The 24,517-nt window shown below is 52.2% G+C and overlaps 1 protein-coding gene across 1 annotated transcript in view; it reads left to right on the plus strand.

Moving 5' to 3' along the window:
• Nucleotides 1-2,612: 2,612 nt before the first annotated feature.
• tmem130 (transmembrane protein 130) overlaps nucleotides 2,613-24,517 on the plus strand; it is a 35,632-nt gene continuing 13,727 nt past the window's right edge. The window contains exons 1-7 of the mRNA XM_038821088.1: nucleotides 2,613-2,740; nucleotides 3,126-3,440; nucleotides 4,292-4,463; nucleotides 5,599-5,741; nucleotides 6,642-6,726; nucleotides 9,053-9,258; nucleotides 14,765-14,877. Coding sequence (XP_038677016.1) covers nucleotides 2,692-2,740; nucleotides 3,126-3,440; nucleotides 4,292-4,463; nucleotides 5,599-5,741; nucleotides 6,642-6,726; nucleotides 9,053-9,258; nucleotides 14,765-14,877 — 1,083 coding nt within the window. The 5' untranslated portion in view covers nucleotides 2,613-2,691. The remainder of the gene's footprint in view (nucleotides 2,741-3,125; nucleotides 3,441-4,291; nucleotides 4,464-5,598; nucleotides 5,742-6,641; nucleotides 6,727-9,052; nucleotides 9,259-14,764; nucleotides 14,878-24,517) is intronic.

Raw genomic sequence — 24,517 nt, forward strand, 5'->3', positions numbered from 1 at the left:
TAGCTTACACAGCAGATTCCCCACACGGCCATTGTCTTCCAGACCGCAGTGGTTATGTTGCTGGATCAATGTCCCAGAGGAATGGATTAATAATCAGAGGATGTGAGGTCAATTCCCAAGTGGGACAATTTGAATTTAATTTTTGTTTTAGAGATTTAGAATTTAAACGTTGGGATCTTTAAAAGTGACCATGAAACTTCCATAATGTTGTAAAATCCGAACTGGCTCACCAATATCCTGTAGGGAAAGATACTTGCTGTTCTGATCCAGTCCATATGTGACTCCAGTCCCTCACCAGCATAGTTTTTCAAAAATGTATGTCGAGTACCCAATGAGGGGCAATTTAGCACGGCCAATCCACCTACCCTGCACATCTTTTGGGTTGTGGGGGCAAAACCCACGCAGACACGGGGAGAATGTGCAAACTCCACATGGACAGTGACCCAGAGCTGGGATCGAACCTGGGACCTCGACGCCGTGAGTCAGAGGTGCTAACCGCTGTGCCACCGTGCCGCCCTTCACCAACATCGTTGACTCCTAACCACTCTCTGAAGTAGCTTAGCGAGATACTCAATTGTATCAAAGCCAGACCAACGAGGGAGGGACAATAAATGTCGCTACTGACGCCCAAATCCTGACAATGAAAATAAAACTTCAGTAACCTGTAAATCCTATGCTGCACCTGTTCTTCTGTTGGTATTGTAGGCTCTGTGCGTTTACCCTTAGGATGGTGTAGGGGGAGGGAGGTGAATGCTGGAGTGCTGAGTAATGGAGGAGAACTAATGGAAAGCTGGAAGATGGGCTCCAGCTTGGGTGAAGCCGGGGCTGCTCAGGAAGTGCGAGCCCTGTTAGCCGTGCTCGATCAGTGACACAACTCCCCGGGGAACCACCACCTGGGGAAGGTAGCAGGATCAGGTGGAGTCAGTTCCCTGAGGACAGCTGTACTTAGAGGAAAGTGTCACCCACAGTGACTCCCCTACTGTACAGTCAACAACAACAACTTGCATTTATGCAGCACCTTTAGGGCCCGCATGTGCTTCACAGGAAGAGCAGTAGACAAAATGTGGCAATGAATGACATAAGGAAATATTAGGGCTGGTGATCAAAAGCTTAGCAAGCAGATAGATTTTAGGGAGTGTCAAGAAGAAGTTTAGAGAGGGGAGAGGTTTATCATAGACTCATAGAATTTACAGTGCAGAAGGAGGCCATTCGGCCCATCAAGTCTGCACCAGCTCTTACAAAGAGCACCCTACCCAAGGTCAACACCTCCACCCTATCCCCATAACCCAGTAACCCCACCCAGCACTAAGGGCAATTTTGGACACTAAGGGCAATTTAGCATCGCCAATCCACCTAATCTGCATATCTTTGGACTGTGGGAGGAAACCGGAGCACCCGGAGGAAACCCACGCACACACAGGGAGAACGGTTTAGGGAGCGAATTCCAGAGCTTTGGGCCTTGGTCACGATTGGTGGAGCAAAGGGTCTTGGAAATGTGCACGAAGACCAAGATGGAGATCTGCAAATATCTCTGAAGGTTTTGTCTATTCACTCATGGGATGTGGGTATGCTGGCAAGGTCAGCACTTGTTGCCCATCCCTAATTGCCCTTGGCTTACTAGGGCATTTAAGAGTCAACCACATTGCTGTGGGCTGTGAGGTAGGGAGTGAGGGGACCATGGAAGGATTTGACCAAAAGGATGAGCATTTTAAATTTGAGATGTTGGTGGGTGGAATGGCAGTATAGGTCATGAAGGACAAACGGGTTAGATGAGGGCAACTGGTGCAGATTAGGACATGGGTAATACACCTGATAGAGAAAGAATGGGCTGCATTTATAGACCAACGTTTATAACTCCAGGATATCCTAAAGTGCTTTACAGCCAGTGAAGTGCGTTTAAACTGTAGTCACTGATGTAGTGTTGGAAATTCAGCAACTAATTTGCGCACAGCAAGATCCCACAAAAAGGAATGCAACATGGATCCATCTGTGGTATTTATTGAGGGATGAATATTGACCAGAACACCAGGAATGATCATTTATGCCAGATTGGGAGGGCAACGAGGTCTCCATTAACGCCTGATCCAAAAGACAGACCCTCCGACGGTGCAGCCCTCCCTCACTACTGCATTGGAGTGCCAGCCTAGATATATGCATTCAAGTCACTGGGATGGGACTTGAACCCACGCCCTCCTGACTGAGCTACAACTGACGGTGGTTTATGGAAGGTGGTGGGGTGGGCGTCAATACGGGGGTTGGAATCGTCAGGTCTGGAGATGACAGAAGTGCGGATGAGGAGGGTCTGAGGAGCACTCACCTGGGCTGAGGCGAGGCAGGGGATGGCGGCGCCACACCCCCCAGTCCCAGACAGTTGAAAATAAATAAACTGGGTGATCACCAGAAATAAATTTTTTTTAAAGTTAAACTTAGGAAATGGGTGGCACGGAATTGGTCTTGTAGACCTTAACATGGAACTCCAGTTCAGGGCAGTAAAAGCCATTTCTCAGTTTTACTGTGTTTTCTCCCATAGGTTCCCCTTTCCCTTGGGCACAAGGCGATGTGGATTGACACCCTGACGTAGCAGGAAATGTAAAGAGAGTAAGCCTGCTGGTGCAGATGAAGGAAGGGGGTGGGGAAATCTCAGACTGTCACTGAGAGAGAGGGAGAAAAAAAGCACTCAGTCCGTGAACCATGACTTCCCTCAAGCCCCTGCTCCTGTTGATCACCGTAGTGTTGTCAGGTGAGTGAGGTGTGGGAGAGAGAGTGACCACCAAGTGGGGAAGGAGACCTTGGATCATGAATTCAGAAAGGTGCAGCAGATTTATCCTTAATAAACAGGATTTACATCTGGGAGTGTCCCTGCTGCTTTTAAGTATGTTCATCTTAAAAGCAGCAGCTAACTCAAAGCCACACTGTTGATAGTCTCATACAGTTAATCAAACTCACCCCCCCCCCCCCCCCCCCCCCCCCCCCCCCCCCCACCCTGCCACTGGGCTCAGGTTGCGGATGGCTATATTTTATCCCAACGTTTAATTGTATTGCTTGTTATTGTTCGTTTTTTAAATTGGAGCTGGTTTTCCATTTAGATTTTGTCAATGGTCAGACTTTTTGTTTCCACCCTGTAGGCATGTGCTGGCAGTATGACCTGGTGCTGAGCAACGATGGTCCCATCACCACTGGTGCCCAGGGGAATGTGGAAGCCAGGCTGGTCCCCATGGTTCGGAGCCAGCAGGACCTCCCCCAACCCCAATCGTACATCTTCCACTGGTACCTGGAGAGCCCGCTCGCCATCGTGAGGAGATCGGAACAGGAACTCCAATCCTCCATCACCGTCCACAGCCTGGTGCCGAAGGTCTACGCCGTACGCGTTTGGGTGACCCGGAGGGAGTGTTCCTGGTGCCCTACACTTGCCCACGATTCCATCAAAGTCCATGTAACAGGTGAGAGCATAATTTGTGGAATGGAAACTGTTGCCTCCCACTCACTCGTTTAAATATATTTTCAGTATATTTCAAAAGGCTGATCAATTATTCCTGGATGGTCCTTAATAACGGTTTGTAACTATATCAGGTTAATTGTCAACATTGGTTATTAACTAATTGTATTCAGTTATTAATTTTAAAAAACTATGGTGACATTGATAACACCAGGTTATTGGTGAATATTGTTCAATATTGAATATTGTGCTCAGAAAAGTTGTCAGTGAATATTGATCAATAACTGCGCTGACACCAAGTTATTAGTGAATATTGATCAATAACTGCACTGACACCAAGTTATTGGTGAATATTGATCAATAACTGCGCTGACACCAAGTTATTGGTGAATATTGATCAATAACTGCACTGACACCAAATTATTAGTGAATATTGATCAATAATTGTACTGACACTAAGTTATTAGTGAATATTGATCAATAACTGCACTGACACCAAGTTATTAGTGAATATTGATCAATAACTGTACTGACACCAAGTTATTAGTGAATATTGATCAATAACTGTACTGACACCAAGTTATTAGTGAATATTGATCAATAACTGTATTGACACCAAGTTATTAGTGAATATTGATCAATAACTGTACTGACACTAGGTTATTAGTGAATATTGGTCTATAACTGTACTGACACTAAGTTATTAGCGAATATTGATCAATAATTATGATAGGACCAGGTAATTGGTGAATATTGTTTAATAACTAATTCCACCAGGTTACTAGTACATAAACCTTCAATAACTGTCTGTATTGATTGCTGGCCATTTGTGGCTGTTTCTCTTTCCTTGGTCAGACTCTGTGGTGGGAACACTTTCACTACTGCAACCAAATGGCAGCATCACTTCCTCGAGCAAGGAATATGAACTGGCCACCAAGACCCCAATGCAGATCTCCTTCATTCTGTACGATCCAAATGATTATTTCGACACTGCTACGTTCCGCTACTTCTGGCAGTTTGGTGACGGGTAAATTCTTGTCCTATATGGTGCTGTAATCCACATTTTGCATGAATAACTATGAGACAATTTGCATACCTCTGAAAGTTTGCACTAGGATTTATTGACCCAACCTTGGCCAAACTGTCCCTTTGTTGAGGACTGCGCGCACAAGAAGTTGGTGAAATCGCAGGCTCAAAACTTCCTGCTGGATCCTATTTTTGTGGATCATTTCACACAATGAAAGGTGTTGGTCAAATGCAATGTGTAATGCGCAGAATACAACCCTCATACAGCCTCGCAAATCTCAGTCATCACAAAAGGCGTCCAAGGTATCCAAAGTTGGGAAACTTTATTTCAGGATTCCGATTAAAGTCGGGTAGATATGAGAAAGGGGGTAGATAACGAGAAGTGTTTTACCCAGTGAGTTGTTATGTCCTGGAATGTGCTTCCAGAAAGGGTGGTTGAAGCAGATTCAAGAGCAGCTTTTGAAAGGGATTTGGATAAGTACATAAAAATGATAAGTTGACAAGACTATGGGGAAAGAGCAGGGGGTATGGACAAATTGAATCCAAGTAATTCAGGCCCATCATCCACAAAGGACCCTGGGCATTTCTCTCCATTAGAGAAAGACAATTGGTTATATATATTAGCTTGAGGTACACGACAGTGGGGCAAGTAGGCAGGGGCTCCATGAACTACCAGAGCTGGTATGGGGATTGAACCCAAGCCGTCTCCGTCGTTTTGCACCTCGAAAGGCCAGCACAGCACGGTAGCACACTGTTGCTTCCAAGTGCCAGGGTCCCAGGTTCAATTCCCGGCTTGGGTCACTGTCTGTGCGGAGCCTGTACGTTCTCCCCGTGTCTGCGTGTGTTTCCTCCGGGTGCTCCAGTTTCCTCCCACAAGTCCCGAAAGACGTGTTTGTTTGGTGAATTGGACATTCTGAATTCTCCCTCAGTGTACCCAAACAGGTGTCATGGTGTAACTCCATTACAGAATTAATGTAAGCCTACTTGTGACACTAATAAAGATGATTATTATTAGATATGATAGGACCATGCAGAAGGCCATTCCGCCTAACTTGATTGTTGAGTTTCAAAAAAGAACTTTTGAAGTGGAGCATTTTACAATTGCTTTCTTGTTGTTTCTACTTGGCTGCATACAGGGAGCGAATGGTCACGAATGAATCTTGCACACTTCATGTCTACCCAAGACCAGGGATTTACCAGCTGCATGTTGATGTTGTTGCATACCTCAACCACTCCCAGCAAAAGACTGGAGTTTATGGCGTTTCGCTGAAACTTCTAGGTAATGGTGCATTTTGTTTTAGCATTTTCCACTGGACTGTCTGTGCTGCGTTTGCTAGCTGGAGTTGGGACCATTTCCGGGTCCTGACCCAGCACGTTGCAATCTTTAATGGGCAGGCCAATCAGTGACCATAATGCGTGCTCGCCCCCTGGTTAAGGATGACGGATGAGCTCCCGAGGCTGCAGAAGCTCCTGTTGTCCCCACAGCACAGAGAAACATCAGTCCCCTGTCAGCGGTGGGTGCTGTTGGTGTAGGTGGGATGAGAGAGGCCACAGCTGCCAGACAGCGACACCACTGGGTGACCAGCAGCCATAGATGTGGCCCAACAGGTGTGGTGGGTGTGAGGGGGAATGGGCGGGGGGTGGTCAGTAGCTGGATGGAATGCGGCAAGAAGCTGCCTATGTCTTTTGGTCTTAATGTGGCCTCACTAATGTCAAATGGAAAATTATTTCACTGCCTGCTGAGTGACCTTAAGAGGCCCCGGAATTGGCCTAATGTGCTACCTGCTGCTTGCAGGCCAGTAGCCATCACTGCCCCAGTGCCTGAAGGAAAGTGGGCCAGAGGCAGGGTCATGGTGAGAAACTGGCAAGGTGACAGGTAACAGGAAGTCGTGGGTCCGTCTGTCTCCGGTCCCCCCCCCTCCACTTCCCCTAATCCCCCATGAAAGGCAAACACAAATTCTGCCATTTGTGTGAGAAACATCAAGAGACTAAGTGTCTTTACCATACATCTCTCCTGTGATCAAACCACTCAGTGCTAACCATGTGATCTCAGGGTGACTCACAAACAAGGAAAGTTCAGTGTCCCTCCGTGACCAGAGTTGTGAAATTATTGTTCTCTAATAAGCATGACAGTTAAGTAATTGAATTACGCATTCTCTACAAATCTGACTCATTCCAGATACAATCGAAGCGATTGAAGTCAAGAGTGTAGATGACAGCCATGCAGACCACAAAATGGACTTTCATGTGTCCATTAATGGCAGGTAAGAGATTTTGCGAGTCGATCTCTCCTGATGTTCAGGGCTACAGGTGTCAGAATAAATCAAGGGCGGGATTCTCTGATCCTGAGAGTAAGTGTTGACGCCGTCGGAAACGCCGTCACGTTTCCTGACGGCGTCAACACAGCTCCAGGATCTGCAATTCTGGCCCCTACAGGGGGCCAGCACGGCGCTGGAGCGGTTCACGCAGCTCCAGCTGCTGCTCCGGCTGTGGAATGGGCGTCAGAGGATGCGTGCATGCGCAGTGGGTCCGGCGCGAACCTGCGCATGCGCAGTCCCACCGGCGTGATTTCCGCGCATGCGCGCTGTCTCCCTTGCCCGTGCCGGCCCCGACCCAACATGGCGCAGGAGTACCGGCGCCGGCGGCGGAGTAAAGGAGGCCGGGACACAGAGAGGCCGGCCCGCCGATCGGTGTGTCCTGATCACGGGCCAGGCCACATCGGAGGCCCTCCCAGGATCGGACCCCCCTTCTCCCCCACAGACCACCACCCGACCCTTCAACGCTTAGGTCTCGCCGGCTCAGAGCAGGTTAGAACGTCGCCGGCGGGACTCCGTTTTTTTCTACGGCCGCTCGGCTCGTCCGGGGCGGAGAATTGCAGGGGGGGGGCCGCGTAGAGCAGCCCCCGACCACCCCGGCCCCAATGACGCCGATTCTCCGCTCTGCGGAAAATCGTGTCCGGGCGTTGGGGCTGAGTGGCACGATTCACGCCGCCCCCGCCGATTCTCCAACCCGGCGCAGGGTCGGAGAATCCCGCCCCACAATCTTTCTTGTGTTACTCAGGATTTTCACCAGTGATTTTGGACGGACAGTCCAACCATTTATGAACGTTTATTACTGATATCCCTGAGCAAGTCCCCCGCCAAGCCACACAGCGTCCCGACTTGGGAATATAGCATCATTTCTTCACTGTCACCAGGTCAACTATATTGGTTGTTTATATAATTTATGGCTATTTTGCAAAACAATTGCAATAAAAAACATGACAACAGGAATGAAGGTTATGTGGATGGGAGCTGATATAGGGCGCGATTCTCCGCTGCCCACGACGGGTCAGAGAATAGCGGGAGGGCCTTCCCGACATTTTTCCCGCCCTCCCGCTATTCTCCCCCCCCACGGCCGCCCCACTACACGAATCGCTGCTCGCCGTTTTTTACGGCGAACAGCGATTCTCCCCAGACCGATGGGCCGAGATCCCAGGCCTTTACGGCCGTTTTCACGAACGCAAACACACCTGATCTCACCGTTCGTGAAAACGGCTGCAAAGTGCCGTCCCGGACAACCATGGCACCGATTGGCACGGCCGTAGGGTGGCATGGGCCTGCGATCGGTGGGCACCGATCGCGGGCAGCGGGTCCGATACCCGCGCACTATTTGTTCCTCCGCCGCCCCGCAGGATCAGTCCGCGGGGCGGCTGAGGGGCATGACGGCCCGCGCATGCGTGGGTTTGACGTATATGCGTGATGACGTCATCCGCGCATGAGCGGGTTGGAGCCATCCAACCCGCACATGCGCGGCTGACGTCATCGTGCGCGTCAGCCGCCGTGACGCTTGGCGCGCGGGCTTAGCGACGGTCGTGCTTCACGGGACCGCGCTGCTAGCCCCACCCGGGGGGGGAGAATCGTGTCCCGGGAGGGGGCGCGGAGGCTGCTGTGAAACACGGCCAGTTTCACGGCAGCCTTAACGATTCGCTGCATTTGCGGAGAATCGCGCCCATAGCGTTTGCAGCACAGAACAGGCCATTGGTAGCGCAGTGGTCAGCACTGTTGCATCACAGCGCCAGGGTCCCAGGTTCGATTCCCAGCTTGGGTCACTGACTGTGCAGAATCTGCACGTTCTCCCCGTGTCTGCGTGGGTTTCTTGCGGGCGCTCCGGTTTCCTCCCACAAGTCCCGAAATTACGTGCTTGTTAGGTGAATTGGACATTCTGAATTCTCCCTCCGAACAGGCGCCGGAATGTGGCGACTAGGGGCTTTTCACAGTCACTTCATGGCAGTGTTAATATCAGCCTACTTGTGACAATAATAAAGAATATTATTATTATTATCCCTGCCAGTCTTTACACTCCACACAAAACCCCTGCCCCTCCCATCTCACCCTATCAATTTATTCCTTTCTCCCTCATGTTCATTTCGTCGCCCCTTAAATGAATCTAAGTTATTTGCCTCAATCAGTCCTTATTCCACATTCTAACCTCTCAGTGGAATTCTCTGGCTATTTAATGTATTACAAATAGATACAGGTACACAAGGTTTCCCGGTGTTATGGGTCTGTGCCATTAAGCAAACGTTTCTCATTTGTACCCCTCTTCCAGTCCCCCTCTCCAGATGTGTTGGCTCATTTCTCGTTACTGCGTCCCCGATGTTGGGCACGGATGCCATCCGATCGAGCTGCTCAGGTCAACAGTCGCCAACCTGAGCCACACCTTCAGAGAGCTGGGACCATACACCTTCAACGTGAGAGCTGAGAACAGTGTCAGTGCCCTGCAGGCGTGCTACAAAATAACCACCTGGCAAAACGGTAAGCCCTTCATGCTCGAAAGAGACGGACTGTGTTGAGAAACGAGGAGCCCGTGAAGGGAGAGATGGCCGAAAGGGTTTGACAACGGGGGTCGTACATTTCTTCCCAAGTAATGAAGTCCCTAGAGTGCAGAAGGAGACCATTCGGCCCATCAAGTCTGCACTGGCCATTTGAAAGGCCACCTTATACAGATCCAATCCTCGCTCTATCCTTGTAACCCCACCTAACCTTTGGACATCAGGCGCAATTCAGCATGGCCAATCTACCTAACCTGCACACCTTTGGAGCACCCGGAGGAAACCCAGGCAGACACGGAGAGAACGTGCAAATTCCACACAGACAGTCACCCAAGATTGGAATCAGAGGGTCGGTACTGACGGAGGGCTGCACTGTCAGAGGGTCAGTACTGAGGGAGTGCAGCACTGTCGGAGGGTCAGTACTGAGGGAGTGCAGCATTATCAGAGGATCAGTACTGAGGGAGTGCAGCACTGTCGGAGGGTCGGTACTGAGGGAGTGCTGTACTGTCAGAGGGTCAGTAGTGAGGGAGTGCAGCACTGTCGGAGGGTCGGTACTGAGGGAGTGCTGTACTGTCAGAGGGTCAGTACTGAGGGAGTGCAGCACTGTCAGAGGGTCGGTACTGAGGGAGAGCTGCACTGTCAGAGGGTCAATACTGAGGGAGTGCAGCACTGTCAGAGGGTCGGTACTGAGGGAGTGCAGCACTGTCAGAGGGTCAGTACTGAGGGAGTGCAGCACTGTCAGAGGGTCGGTACTGAGGGAGTGCAGCACTGTCGGAGGGTCGGTACTGAGAGACTTCAGCAGTCAGCGGGTTGGTACTGAGGGAGTGCAGCATTGTCATAGGGACACTACTGAGGGAGTGCAGCATTTTCAAAGGATCGTTACTGAGGGAGTGCGGCACTGTCAGAGGGTCGGTACTGAGGGAGTGCAGCATTATCAGAGGATCAGTACTGAGGGAGAGCTGCGCTGTCAGAGGGTCGGTACTGAGAGAGTGCAGCATTGTCAGAGCGTCGGTACTGACAGAGTGCAGCATTGTCAGAGGGTCAGCACTGAGGGAGTGCTGCACTGTCAGAGGGTCAGTACTGAGGGAGTGCAGCATTGTCAGAGGGTCAGTACTGAGGGAGTGCTGCACTGTCAGAGGGTCGGTACTGAGGGAGTGCAGCACTGTCAGAGGGTCAGTACTGAGGGAGTGCAGCATTGTCAGAGGGTCAGTACTGAGGGAGTGCTGCACTGTCAGAGGGTCAGTACTGAGGGAGTGCAGCATTGTCAGAGGGTCAGTACTGAGGGAGTGCTGCACTGTCAGAGGGTCGGTACTGAGGGAGTGCAGCACTGTCAGAGGGTCAGTACTGAGGGAGTGCTGCACTGTCAGAGGGTCAGTGTTGAGGGAGTGCCGCACTGTCAGAGGGTCAGTACTGAAGGAGCGCTGCACTGTCGGAGAGTCAGTACTGAGGGAGCGCTGCACTGTCAGAGGGTCAGTACTGAGGGAGTGCTGCACTTTCAGGGGGTCAGTACTGAGGGAGTGTTGCACTGTCAGAGGGTCAGTACTGAGGGAGTGCTGCACTGTCAGAGGGTCAGTACTGAGGGAGTGCTGCACTGTCAGAGGGTCAGTACTGAGGGAGTGCAGCATTGCCAGTGGGTCAGTACTGAGGGAGTGCAGCATTATCAGAGGATCAGTACTGAGGGAGTGCTGCACTGTCAGAGGGTCAGTACTGAGGGAGTGCTGCACTGTCAGAGGGTCAATACTGAGGGAGTGCTGCACTGTCAGAGGGTCAGTACTGAGGGAGTGCAGCATTGTCAGAGGGTCGGTACTGAGGGAGTGCAGCATTGTCAGTGGGTCAGTACTGAGGGAGTGCTGCACTGTCAGAGGGTCAGTACTGAGGGAGTGCTGCACTGTCAGAGGGTCAGTACTGAGGGAGTGCAGCATTGTCAGTGGGTCAGTACTGAGGGAGTGCAGCATTGTCAGTGGGTCAGTACTGAGGGAGTGCAGCATTGTCTTTTGTATGAGATGTTATACAGAGGCCCTGGGTGCCTGCTCTGGTCGATGTAGAACAGGGGTGGGCAAACTTTTCCGTGCAAGGGCCACATTCAGAAATTCACAATTTTAAAGGGCCGCATAGTATATTAAGTAAAATAATTAATATTTAAAATAGCCAAAATAAAAGGTTTTTAAAGAAAAAAAAAGCAATTAATTTTTATTAATTAATATTTTAAAGTAGAAACTTCACATGAAACACATGTTGTGCCGAGCTATGATCACCCTACTCAAATCAACGTATCCACCCTATACCAGTAACCCAACAGCCCCCCCATATTAACCTTAAAATTAAAAAAAAAAAATTTGTTTTAAATTTTTTCTTTTTTTTTCTTTTTTTTTAATGACTTGATCTTGGTGGGCCGCATAAAGACCTTTGGCGGGCCGCATGCGGCTAGCGGGCCGTAGTTTGCCCACCCCTGATGTAGAAGATCCAAGTGCACCGTTTTGAAGAAGGGCAGAGGGCGGTCTCCCAGGGTCCCGGCCAATATTTATCCTTCAATCCACAATACAAATATAGATGACCTAATCGTTATCAACAATATTGTTTGCAGGAGATGGCTGTGTGAAAACTGGTTGCCACACTTCCAACATTGTAACAGTGACTGCACTTCACAAAGTACTTCATTGGCTATAAAGTCCTTGCTGATGTCCAGTAATTGTGAAAAAGGGGAATAAAAACGCAGTCTTTCTTTTCTTCCTTTCAATGGACCGTACAGGAACAAACTTGTTCACTCTTTCTGTCTTCTGTATTGCGATCGGGGGGATGGGTCTGAGATGCAATGTTTGCTCTTCAGTCCCACTTAATGTCCACTCTGTCAGCCTTGTCTTGGCCCCTCTCTCTCTAGCCGGTAACATAACTGCAAAAGGAGGGACAGGGGGTGAAAATCCACACCGAGTTGGGGGTGGTGCAGCTGCTTAGTGCAACCTGATGAAGGTCAGCAACCTCACTCGTGACTGCATTATATAATCCCAGCGTGATTAGCTCCCGTTGCTGCACTCGGGGCGCTGTCACAGGAGTAAAATGATGCAACGTCTTTTGCCACTTCCACTTTTGCTCATCTGCAGACCAGGCTGCACACTTTCACATCAGTGCTACTCCAGCATCAAGTGACGGGAGGTTTGCCTAGTGTGGAAAAAGAGTACAGAAAGAAAAGGGCAATCTAATTGAGGCGTTCGAGATGATTAAAAAAAAGATTCAGTACATCAAGGGCCGAAGAAGCAGAAGCTGGAGTAGCCCCTCCGGCCTGTCAAACATGCTTCACCATTCAATAAGATCTTGGCTGATCTTCCAGCTGAACTTCCCTTAGCAACCAATTGCAGATTCTCCCCCCCCCCTCCCCCCAATCCCATTTTGGAGAGCCCATTCATCGTGTAGGTGTGTGATATTCTGTCAAAGGCCTTCTCCGGGTCCAGGTTGATGAGGCAGGTATCCACCCGCTGTCCTGCACATAGACAATTGCATCCCTGAGTCACGCGAGACTATCGGAGACCTTCCCGCCGGGTACAGACAAGTTCTGGTCAGGGAGCTCAACAACTCCACAGCCCACATGGCCTGATTGGACAAAGTTTTATAATCCACATTCAACAGTGAAACTGGCCACCAATTCCTAATTTCTTCCTTTTCCCCCTTCTGCTTGTCGATGGGGGCTGGTTACCAGGGGCTGGTTTAGCACATTGGGCTAAGACAGCTAGCTTGTAATGCGGAACAACACCAGCAGCGCGGGTTCAATTCCCATTCCAGCCTCCCCGAACAGGTGCCGGAATGTGGCGACTAGGGGCTTTTCACAGTAACTTCATTAAAGCCTACCTGTGACAATAAGCGATCAAAAGGGGCTGGTTTAGCACAGGGCTAAATCGCTGGCTTTGAAAGCAGACCAAGGCAGGGCTGCAGCATGGTTCAATTCCCGTACCAGCCTTCCCGACTTGCGCCGGAATGTGGCGACTAGGGGCTTTTCACAGTAACTTCGTTTGAAGCCTACTCGTGACAATAAGCGATTTTCATTTCATTTCATTTTCATGAGGCGTAGACTATTTTCCACCTGGGAAATGGTTTAGGAAATCAGAAGCACAAAGGAACTTAGGAGTCCGAGTTCAAGATCCTCCCTTTTTAAAATTAAATTTGAAGTCCCCAATTCTTTTTTTTTCCCCAATTAAGGGGCAATGTAGCATGGCCAATCCACCTACCCTGCAAATCTTTGTGTTGTGGGGGGTGAGACCCACACAGACATGGGGAGAATCTGCAAACTCCACAGGGGCCGGGATTGAACTTGGGTCCTAGGCACCATGAGTCAGCAGTGCTAACCACTGTGCCACCATGCCACCCCCAAAATTCTCTTAAGATTAACATGCAGGTTCAATCAGTGGCTCGGAAGGCAAATGCAATGTTAGCTAAAATACAGAGATGTACTTCCTGGCTAGAATACAGGGATGTTCTTTTGAGGCTGCATAAGGCTCTGATTAGACCCCGTTTGGAGTATTGTGAGCAGTTTTAGGCCCAGTATCTAAGGAAGGACGTGTTGGCCTTGGAAAGGGTCCAGAAGAGGTTTACAAGAATGATCCCTGGAATGACGAGCTTGTCATGTGAGGAGTGGTTGAGGACTCATGGTCTGTACTTGTTGGAGTTTAGAAGAATGAGGGGGTGGGATCTTATTGAAATGTGCAGGATACAGAGAGGCCTGGATAGAGTGGAGGTGGAGAGGGTGTTTCCACTTGGAGGGAAAAACTAGAACCCGAGGGCAAAGCCTCAGACTGAAGGGACGATCCTTTAAAACTGAGGTGAGGAAGAATTTCTTCAGCCAGAGGGTGGTGAATGTGTGGAACTCTTGGCCGCAGAAGGCTGTGGAGTTAAGCCATCGCTTCCAGGAGTTTTACTCATCTCAAAGGACTTGACGGCCTTTACCAGCTGGTCCAGAGTTAGCGGTTTGTCCAAGCTCTCCCACACGCAAGTAAATGATCCGGCAGGGCAGGCAGAGACAGAAACTGTTTTCTCTTGTGGGGGAGGGGGCTTCAGAACAAGGGGGCATAACCTTAACCTTAGAGCTAGGGTCATTCAGGGGCGATGTCAGAAGCACTTCTTCACACAAGGGAAATCTGAAAATCTCTCTCTCCCCTAAACTGTTGTTGAGACTGAGGATCAATTGTGAATTTTGAAATCAAGATTGGTCCATTTTTACTGGGCAAGAGTATTGAGGTATTAAGGAACGAACGCAGGTAAATGGAGTTGTGAACAGATCAACGTTTGCTCACGGGACTGAGTCGCCTCCTCCAGTTCCAAAAAGTCCCAGGTTCAATCTTGGTTGCCAGCTGATTGAAGTGGGTGGGGGTGGTTACAGGGAGGATGGTTGGCAATTTGATTGGATTAAACAAGTAACCAGTTGATTGTGCACCTACTAATCACCCAGTGGGGTAGCATAAAGGAACTTCTCTTAATCACCCCTCCTTCCGTCTTCTCAACAGGTACCCATCCAGTTTGGTTCATTGTGCCATGTGTTACTCTCTTCACCATCATTCTCCTCTTCGTCCTCTCCATCGTCATGAGAAAGGGTAAAGGTCAGAAGGACGCGATTGAGGTAAAATTTAAACCTTTTTCGATTCTGTCCCATGCAAGGAGTAAGGGCCTCAAATTAAAGAGAGCGGAGGCAGCAAATTAGCTCATATCGGGGGTTCATCCGCTCAAGGCTGGGGTTCCTCATTAGTCTGAAACATCACCTCCACTAGCATCGGACAAATCATTCCCCCAGCACGTTCAATCTGGAGTAAATCAAACCACTTATCGTACACTTAGCTTGACAGCTCCCTCTTCCACACACATTCACTGCCACCACCACCGACACACGGTGGCAGCCGTGGGTACCACCTGCAGATGCACTGCAGGAACTCGCCACGGTTCCTTCGACAGCATCTTGCAAACCCACGACCACTACCATCTCTAGAAGGACAAGGACTGCAGATACTTGGGAACACCACCACCTGGAAGTTCCCCCCTCAAGTCCCTCACCATCCTGACTTGGAAATACATGGCCGTTCCTCCACTGTCACTGGGTCAAGATCCTGGATCCCCTCCCTAACAGCACTGTGGATGTACCTACACCATGTGGACTACAGTGATTCAAGAAAGCTCACCCCCCCCCCCCCCCCCCCCCCCCCCCCCCTCTGCAGGTCAACGAGTTAATGGCATTAAATGCGGGCTGAGCCAGTGAAGTCCACATCCCATAAATGAATTTTTTTTAAAAACAAGAGTGGAGCCATTACCTCCTATTTCGCATCCACATAGCTGGCCAACAGCACTCCAAAGAAATACCATGGCAGCTTCTACATGTACGATGATGACATCAGCTCTACCTCACCCCTCACCCATGCCAACACCTCCCCAACCCCTCAACCCCTCACTAAGTTATCACATTCGGTACAGAATGAGCAGAATGTCCTCCAATTAAATATTGACGGGGGTGGGGGTGGAATGATGTCAATGGCTTTGGTCTCCAACCACAATCACTGTCTGAGGCAGGGGAAAACATTTCACAACCTCAGTGCCCCTCAGGCGAGCTATCGTCCATATACCTTCCCACCACCAAGACCACCTGTCGCCACCTCTACAACGTGGTCCGCCTCTGCCCCTGTCTCAGCTCTTTGGCTGCTGTAGGCCTCATCCACACCTTTTTTACCTGTGGATTGGACTATTTTAATACACTTCCAGCCCTCTAAACCCCCTGCTGCCCGTTGCTGAAGTCACAGAAAACCCCATTTTCCCCCAAGGACTCAGTTTTATCTCCGATAACACCCCTGTGTTACACCTTGGGAGGTTTTACCCGCTTCAAGATGTTATTATCAATCTGCCACATTAGCCAATTAATAAGTCCTCACTGTCACTTTAAAATAATTTGTTAATTAATTGATTAGACAGAATGGAAAATGTGGTAACTGAGGTGTCATGAGTAGAGGAATAATCAGACTCCTTATTGAACAAAGAACAAAGAAAATTACAGCACAGGAACAGGCCCTTCGGCCCTCCCAGCCTGCGCCGATCCAGATCCTTTATCTAAACCTGTCGCCTATTTTCCAAGGATCTACTTCCCTCTGTTCCCCGCCCGTTCATAAATCTGTCTAGATGCATCTTAAATGATGCTATCGTGCCCGCCTCTACCACCTCCGCTGGCAAAGCATTCCAGGCACCCACCACCCTTGCGTAAAAAACTTCCCACGCACATCTCCCTGAAACTTTCCCCCTCTCACCTTGAAATTGTGACCCCTTGTAATTGACACCCCCATTCTTGGAAAAAGCTTGTTGCTATCCACCCTGTCCTTACCTCTCATAATTTTGTAGACCTCAATCAGGTCCCCCCTCAACCTCCGTCTTTCCAACGAAAACAATCCTAATCTACTCAACCTTTCTTCATAGCTAGCACCCTCCATACCAGGCAACATCCTGGTGAACCTCCTCTGCACCCTCTCTCAAGCATCCACATCCTTCTGGTAATGTGGCGACCAGAACTGCACGCAGTATTCCAGTATTGGGGTGGGTGTCACTGGCTGGGGCAGCATTTCCCTGTCTTCCCTAATTGTCCTTGAACTGAGTGGCTTCAGAGAGCAGCAAGGAGTCAGCCACATTGCTGTAGGCCAGTCCAGGAAAAAGGACGGCAGATCCCCTCCCCTAAAGGATAGTCGTGAACCAGATAGGTTTTTATAGCAATCAACGGTAGATTCACGGCACCAGTGATGAGAACAGCTTTCAATTAATTAGTTGAATTTAAATTCTGGCATTGTCAAAATAGCTGGAGATTCAAACCCGGGTGCTCAGGACGTTAGCGTGAGCCTGCGGAATACGAGTCCGGTGACATCGCTACAATATTCCTGTGCATTGCAGTGTGACCAGGCAAAGCAACTGATTGAGAGCTTTCACTAAAACAAAATCATCAGAATCAAAGGATTATATCCCCCAAATCCTTGAATCTTGAAGAAATGAGAGCAGAATGAATTTTGCTCATTCTGTTTACATGATCCAGGGTTGCTATTTATCAACAGGCAGAACCGGAGGTTATGGCTGCGAATACCAGCAAAGATTCAGGAATTCCATCCAGCTTAAACATGTTTAACTTTCAACAGAACCCTGTAGCCTATTAAGTACTGAGGGAGCGCTGCACATTCTGAGGGTCAGTACTGAGGGAGTTCTGCACTGTCAGAGGGTCAGTGCTGAGGGAGTTCTGCACTGTCGGAGAGTCAGTACTGAGGGAGTGCTGCACTGTCAGAGAGTCAGTACTGAGGGAGTGCAGCACTGTCAGAGGGTCAGTACTGAGGGAGTGCTGCACTGTTGGGAGGGTCAGTACTGAGGGAGTGCCGCACTGTCAGAGGGTCAGCACTGAGGGAGTGCTGCACTGTTGGGAGGGTCGGTACTGAGGGAGTGCCGCACTGTCAGAGGGTCAGTACTGAGGGAGTTCTGCACTGTCAGAGAGTCAGTACTGAGGGAGTTCTGCACTGTCAGAGGGTCAGCACTGAGGGTGTGCTGCACTGTCAGTGGGTCAGTACTGAGGGAGGGCTGCACTGTCAGTGGGTCAGTACTGAGGGAGTGCTGCACTGTCTGAGGGTCAGTGCTGAGGGAGGGCTGCCCTGTCAGAGGGTCAGTACTGAGGGAGTGCTGCACTGACGGAGGGTCAGTACTGAGGGAGTGCTGCACTGTCAGAGGGTCAGTACTGAGGGAGTGCTGCACTGTCAGAGAGTCAGTACTGAGGGAGTTCTGCACTGTCAGTGGGTCAGTACTGAGGGAGTGTTGCACTGTCAGAGGGTCAGTACTGAGGGGGTGCCGCACTGTCAGAGGGTCAGTGCTGAGGGAGTGCTGCACTGTCAGAGAGTCAGTACCGAGGGAGCGCTGCACTGTCAGAGGGTCAGTACTGAGGGGGTGCCGTGCTGTCAGAGGGTCAGTACTGAGGGAGTGCAGCACTGTCAGAGGGTCGGTACTGAGGGAGTGCTGCACTATCGGAGGGTCAGTACTGAGGGAGTGCTGCACCGTCGGAGGGTCAGTACTGAGGGAGTGCTGCACTGTCAGAGGGTCAGTACTGAGGGAGTGCTGCACTGTCAGAGGGTCAGTACTGAGGGGGTGCCGCACTGTCGGAGGGTCAGTGCTGCGGGAGTGCTGCACTGTCAGAGGATCAGTACTGAGGGAGTGCTGCACTGCCAGAGGGTCGGTACTGAGTGAGTGCAGCACTGTCAGAGGGTCAGTGCTGAGGGAGGGCTGCACTGTCAGAGAGTCAGTACTGAGGGAGTTCTGCACTGATGGAGATTCAGTACTGAGGGAGCGCTGCACTGTCAGAGGGTCAGTGCTGAGGGAGTTCTGCACTGTCTGAGGGTCAGTGCTGAGGGAGTTCTGCACTGTCTGAGGGTCAGTGCTGAGGGAGTGCTGCACTGTTTGAGGGTCAGTACTGAGGGTGTTCTGCACTGTCAGTGGGTCAGTACTGAGGGAGTGCTGCACTGACGGAGGGTCAGTACTGAGGGAGTGCTGCACTGTCTGAGGGTCAGTGCTGAGGGAGGGCTGCCCTGTCAGAGGGTCAGTACTGAGGGAGTGCTGCACTGACGGAGGGTCAGTACTGAGGGAGTGCTGCACTGTCAGAGAGTCAGTACTGAGGGAGTTCTGCACTGTCAGTGGGTCAGTACTGAGGGAGTGTTGCACTGTCAAAGAGTCAGTACTGAGGGAGTGCTGCACTGTTGGGAGGGTCAGTACTGAGGGAGTGCCGCACTGTCAGAGGGTCAGCACTGAGGGAGTGCTGCACTGTTGGGAGGGTCAGTACTGAGGGAGTGCCGCACTGTCAGAGGGTCAGTACTGAGGGAGTTCTGCACTGTCAGAGAGTCAGTACTGAGGGAGTTCTGCACTGTCAGAGGGTCAGCACTGAGGGAGTGCTGCACTGTCAGTGGGTCAGTACTGAGGGAGGGCTGCACTGTCAGTGGGTCAGTACTGAGGGAGTGCTGCACTGTCTGAGGGTCAGTGCTGAGGGAGGGCTGCCCTGTCAGAGGGTCAGTACTGAGGGAGTGCTGCACTGACGGAGGGTCAGTACTGAGGGAGTGCTGCACTGTCAGAGAGTCGGTACTGAGGGAGTTCTGCACTGTCAGTGGGTCAGTACTGAGGGAGTGTTGCACTGTCAGAGGGTCAGTACTGATGGGGTGCCGCACTGTCAGAGGGTCAGTGCTGAGGGAGTGCTGCACTGTCAGAGAGTCAGTACCGAGGGAGCGCTGCACTGTCAGAGGGTCAGTACTGAGGGAGGCGGCACTGTCAGAGGGTCGGTACTGAGGGAGTGCTGCACTATCGGAGGGTCAGTACTGAGGGAGTGCTGCACCGTCGGAGGGTCAGTACTGAGGGAGTGCTGCACTGTCAGAGGGTCAGTACTGAGGGAGTGCTGCACTGTCAGAGGGTTAGTACTGAGGGGGTGCCGCACTGTCGGAGGGTCAGTGCTGCGGGAGTGCTGCACTGTCAGAGGATCAGTACTGAGGGAGTGCTGCACTGCCAGAGGGTCGGTACTGAGTGAGTGCAGCACTGTCAGAGGGTCAGTGCTGAGGGAGGGCTGCACTGTCAGAGAGTCAGTACTGAGGGAGTTCTGCACTGATGGAGATTCAGTACTGAGGGAGCGCTGCACTGTCAGAGGGTCAGTGCTGAGGGAGTTCTGCACTGTCTGAGGGTCAGTGCTGAGGGAGTTCTGCACTGTCTGAGGGTCAGTGCTGAGGGAGTGCTGCACTGTTTGAGGGTCAGTACTGAGGGAGTTCTGCACTGTCAGTGGGTCAGTACTGAGGGAGTGCTGCACTGTCGGAGGGTCAGTACTGAGGGAGTGCTGCACTGTCTGAGGGTCAGTGCTGAGGGAGGGCTGCCCTGTCAGAGGGTCAGTACTGAGGGAGTGCTGCACTGACGGAGGGTCAGTACTGAGGGAGTGCTGCACTGTCAGAGAGTCAGTACTGAGGGAGTTCTGCACTGTCAGTGGGTCAGTACTGAGGGAGTGTTGCACTGTCAGAGGGTCAGTACTGAGGGGGTGCCGCACTGTCAGAGGGTCAGTGCTGAGGGAGTGCTGCACTGTCAGAGAGTCAGTACCGAGGGAGCGCTGCACTGTCAGAGGGTCAGTACTGAGGGGGTGCCGTGCTGTCAGAGGGTCAGTACTGAGGGAGTGCTGCACTGTCAGAGGGTCAGTACTGAGGGAGTGCTGCACTGTCAGAGAGTCAGTACTGAGGGAGTTCTGCACTGTCAGAGGGTCAGCACTGAGGGAGTGCTGCACTGTCAGTGGGTCAGTACTGAGGGAGGGCTGCACTGTCAGTGGGTCAGTACTGAGGGAGTGCTGCACTGTCTGAGGGTCAGTGCTGAGGGAGGGCTGCCCTGTCAGAGGGTCAGTACTGAGGGAGTGCTGCACTGACGGAGGGTCAGTACTGAGGGAGTGCTGCACTGTCAGAGAGTCAGTACTGAGGGAGTTCTGCACTGTCAGTGGGTCAGTACTGAGGGAGTGTTGCACTGTCAGAGGGTCAGTACTGAGGGGGTGCCGCACTGTCAGAGGGTCAGTGCTGAGGGAGTGCTGCACTGTCAGAGAGTCAGTACCGAGGGAGCGCTGCACTGTCAGAGGGTCAGTACTGAGGGGGTGCCGTGCTGTCAGAGGGTCAGTACTGAGGGAGTGCGGCACTGTCAGAGGGTCGGTACTGAGGGAGTGCTGCACTATCGGAGGGTCAGTACTGAGGGAGTGCTGCACCGTCGGAGGGTCAGTACTGAGGGAGTGCTGCACTGTCAGAGGGTCAGTACTGAGGGAGTGCTGCACTGTCAGAGGGTCAGTACTGAGGGGGTGCCGCACTGTCGGAGGGTCAGTGCTGCGGGAGTGCTGCACTGTCAGAGGATCAGTACTGAGGGAGTGCTGCACTGCCAGAGGGTCGGTACTGAGTGAGTGCAGCACTGTCAGAGGGTCAGTGCTGAGGGAGGGCTGCACTGTCAGAGAGTCAGTACTGAGGGAGTTCTGCACTGATGGAGATTCAGTACTGAGGGAGCGCTGCACTGTCAGAGGGTCAGTGCTGAGGGAGTTCTGCACTGTCTGAGGGTCAGTGCTGAGGGAGTTCTGCACTGTCTGAGGGTCAGTGCTGAGGGAGTGCTGCACTGTTTGAGGGTCAGTACTGAGGGAGTGCTGCACTGTCAGAGGGTCAGTACTGAGGGAGTGCTGCACTGACGGAGGGTCAGTACTGAGGGAGTGCTGCACTGTCTGAGGGTCAGTGCTGAGGGAGGGCTGCCCTGTCAGAGGGTCAGTACTGAGGGAGTGCTGCACTGACGGAGGGTCAGTACTGAGGGAGTGCTGCACTGTCAGAGAGTCAGTACTGAGGGAGTTCTGCACTGTCAGTGGGTCAGTACTGAGGGAGTGTTGCACTGTCAGAGGGTCAGTACTGAGGGGGTGCCGCACTGTCAGAGGGTCAGTGCTGAGGGAGTGCTGCACTGTCAGAGAGTCAGTACCGAGGGAGCGCTGCACTGTCAGAGGGTCAGTACTGAGGGGGTGCCGTGCTGTCAGAGGGTCAGTACTGAGGGAGTGCTGCACTGTCAGAGGGTCAGTACTGAGGGAGTGCTGCACTGTCAGAGAGTCAGTACTGAGGGAGTTCTGCACTGTCAGAGGGTCAGCACTGAGGGAGTGCTGCACTGTCAGTGGGTCAGTACTGAGGGAGGGCTGCACTGTCAGTGGGTCAGTACTGAGGGAGTGCTGCACTGTCTGAGGGTCAGTGCTGAGGGAGGGCTGCCCTGTCAGAGGGTCAGTACTGAGGGAGTGCTGCACTGACGGAGGGTCAGTACTGAGGGAGTGCTGCACTGTCAGAGAGTCAGTACTGAGGGAGTTCTGCACTGTCAGTGGGTCAGTACTGAGGGAGTGTTGCACTGTCAGAGGGTCAGTACTGAGGGGGTGCCGCACTGTCAGAGGGTCAGTGCTGAGGGAGTGCTGCACTGTCAGAGAGTCAGTACCGAGGGAGCGCTGCACTGTCAGAGGGTCAGTACTGAGGGGGTGCCGTGCTGTCAGAGGGTCAGTACTGAGGGAGTGCGGCACTGTCAGAGGGTCGGTACTGAGGGAGTGCTGCACTATCGGAGGGTCAGTACTGAGGGAGTGCTGCACCGTCGGAGGGTCAGTACTGAGGGAGTGCTGCACTGTCAGAGGGTCAGTACTGAGGGAGTGCTGCACTGTCAGAGGGTCAGTACTGAGGGGGTGCCGCACTGTCGGAGGGTCAGTGCTGCGGGAGTGCTGCACTGTCAGAGGATCAGTACTGAGGGAGTGCTGCACTGCCAGAGGGTCGGTACTGAGTGAGTGCAGCACTGTCAGAGGGTCAGTGCTGAGGGAGGGCTGCACTGTCAGAGAGTCAGTACTGAGGGAGTTCTGCACTGATGGAGATTCAGTACTGAGGGAGCGCTGCACTGTCAGAGGGTCAGTGCTGAGGGAGTTCTGCACTGTCTGAGGGTCAGTGCTGAGGGAGTTCTGCACTGTCTGAGGGTCAGTGCTGAGGGAGTGCTGCACTGTTTGAGGGTCAGTACTGAGGGAGTTCTGCACTGTCAGTGGGTCAGTACTGAGGGAGTGCTGCACTGACGGAGGGTCAGTACTGAGGGAGTGCTGCACTGTCTGAGGGTCAGTGCTGAGGGAGGGCTGCCCTGTCAGAGGGTCAGTACTGAGGGAGTGCTGCACTGACGGAGGGTCAGTACTGAGGGAGTGCTGCACTGTCAGAGAGTCAGTACTGAGGGAGTGCTGCACTGTCAGTGGGTCAGTACTGAGGGAGTGTTGCACTGTCAGAGGGTCAGTACTGAGGGGGTGCCGCACTGTCAGAGGGTCAGTGCTGAGGGAGTGCTGCACTGTCAGAGAGTCAGTACCGAGGGAGCGCTGCACTGTCAGAGGGTCAGTACTGAGGGGGTGCCGTGCTGTCAGAGGGTCAGTACTGAGGGAGTGCTGCACTGTCAGAGGGTCAGTACTGAGGGAGTGCTGCACTGTCAGAGAGTCAGTACTGAGGGAGTTCTGCACTGTCAGAGGGTCAGCACTGAGGGAGTGCTGCACTGTCAGAGGGTCAGTACTGAGGGAGGGCTGCACTGTCAGTGGGTCAGTACTGAGGGAGTGCTGCACTGTCTGAGGGTCAGTGCTGAGGGAGGGCTGCCCTGTCAGAGGGTCAGTACTGAGGGAGTGCTGCACTGACGGAGGGTCAGTACTGAGGGAGTGCTGCACTGTCAGAGAGTCAGTACTGAGGGAGTTCTGCACTGTCAGTGGGTCAGTACTGAGGGAGTGTTGCACTGTCAGAGGGTCAGTACTGAGGGGGTGCCGCACTGTCAGAGGGTCAGTGCTGAGGGAGTGCTGCACTGTCAGAGAGTCAGTACCGAGGGAGCGCTGCACTGTCAGAGGGTCAGTACTGAGGGGGTGCCGTGCTGTCAGAGGGTCAGTACTGAGGGAGTGCGGCACTGTCAGAGGGTCGGTACTGAGGGAGTGCTGCACTATCGGAGGGTCAGTACTGAGGGAGTGCTGCACCGTCGGAGGGTCAGTACTGAGGGAGTGCTGCACTGTCAGAGGGTCAGTACTGAGGGAGTGCTGCACTGTCAGAGGGTCAGTACTGAGGGGGTGCCGCACTGTCGGAGGGTCAGTGCTGCGGGAGTGCTGCACTGTCAGAGGATCAGTACTGAGGGAGTGCTGCACTGCCAGAGGGTCAGTACTGAGTGAGTGCAGCACTGTCAGAGGGTCAGTGCTGAGGGAGGGCTGCACTGTCAGAGAGTCAGTACTGAGGGAGTTCTGCACTGATGGAGATTCAGTACTGAGGGAGCGCTGCACTGTCAGAGGGTCAGTGCTGAGGGAGTTCTGCACTGTCTGAGGGTCAGTGCTGAGGGAGTTCTGCACTGTCTGAGGGTCAGTGCTGAGGGAGTGCTGCACTGTTTGAGGGTCAGTACTGAGGGAGTTCTGCACTGTCAGAGGGTCAGTACTGAGGGAGTGCTGCACTGTCGGAGGGTCAGTACTGAGGGAGTGCTGCACTGTCTGAGGGTCAGTGCTGAGGGAGGGCTGCCCTGTCAGAGGGTCAGTACTGAGGGAGTGCTGCACTGACGGAGGGTCAGTACTGAGGGAGTGCTGCACTGTCAGAGAGTCAGTACTGAGGGAGTTCTGCACTGTCAGTGGGTCAGTACTGAGGGAGTGTTGCACTGTCAGAGGGTCAGTACTGAGGGGGTGCCGCACTGTCAGAGGGTCAGTGCTGAGGGAGTGCTGCACTGTC

This window comes from Scyliorhinus canicula, chromosome 15 (assembly GCF_902713615.1).
Source record: "Scyliorhinus canicula chromosome 15, sScyCan1.1, whole genome shotgun sequence".
NCBI lineage: Eukaryota > Metazoa > Chordata > Chondrichthyes > Carcharhiniformes > Scyliorhinidae > Scyliorhinus > Scyliorhinus canicula.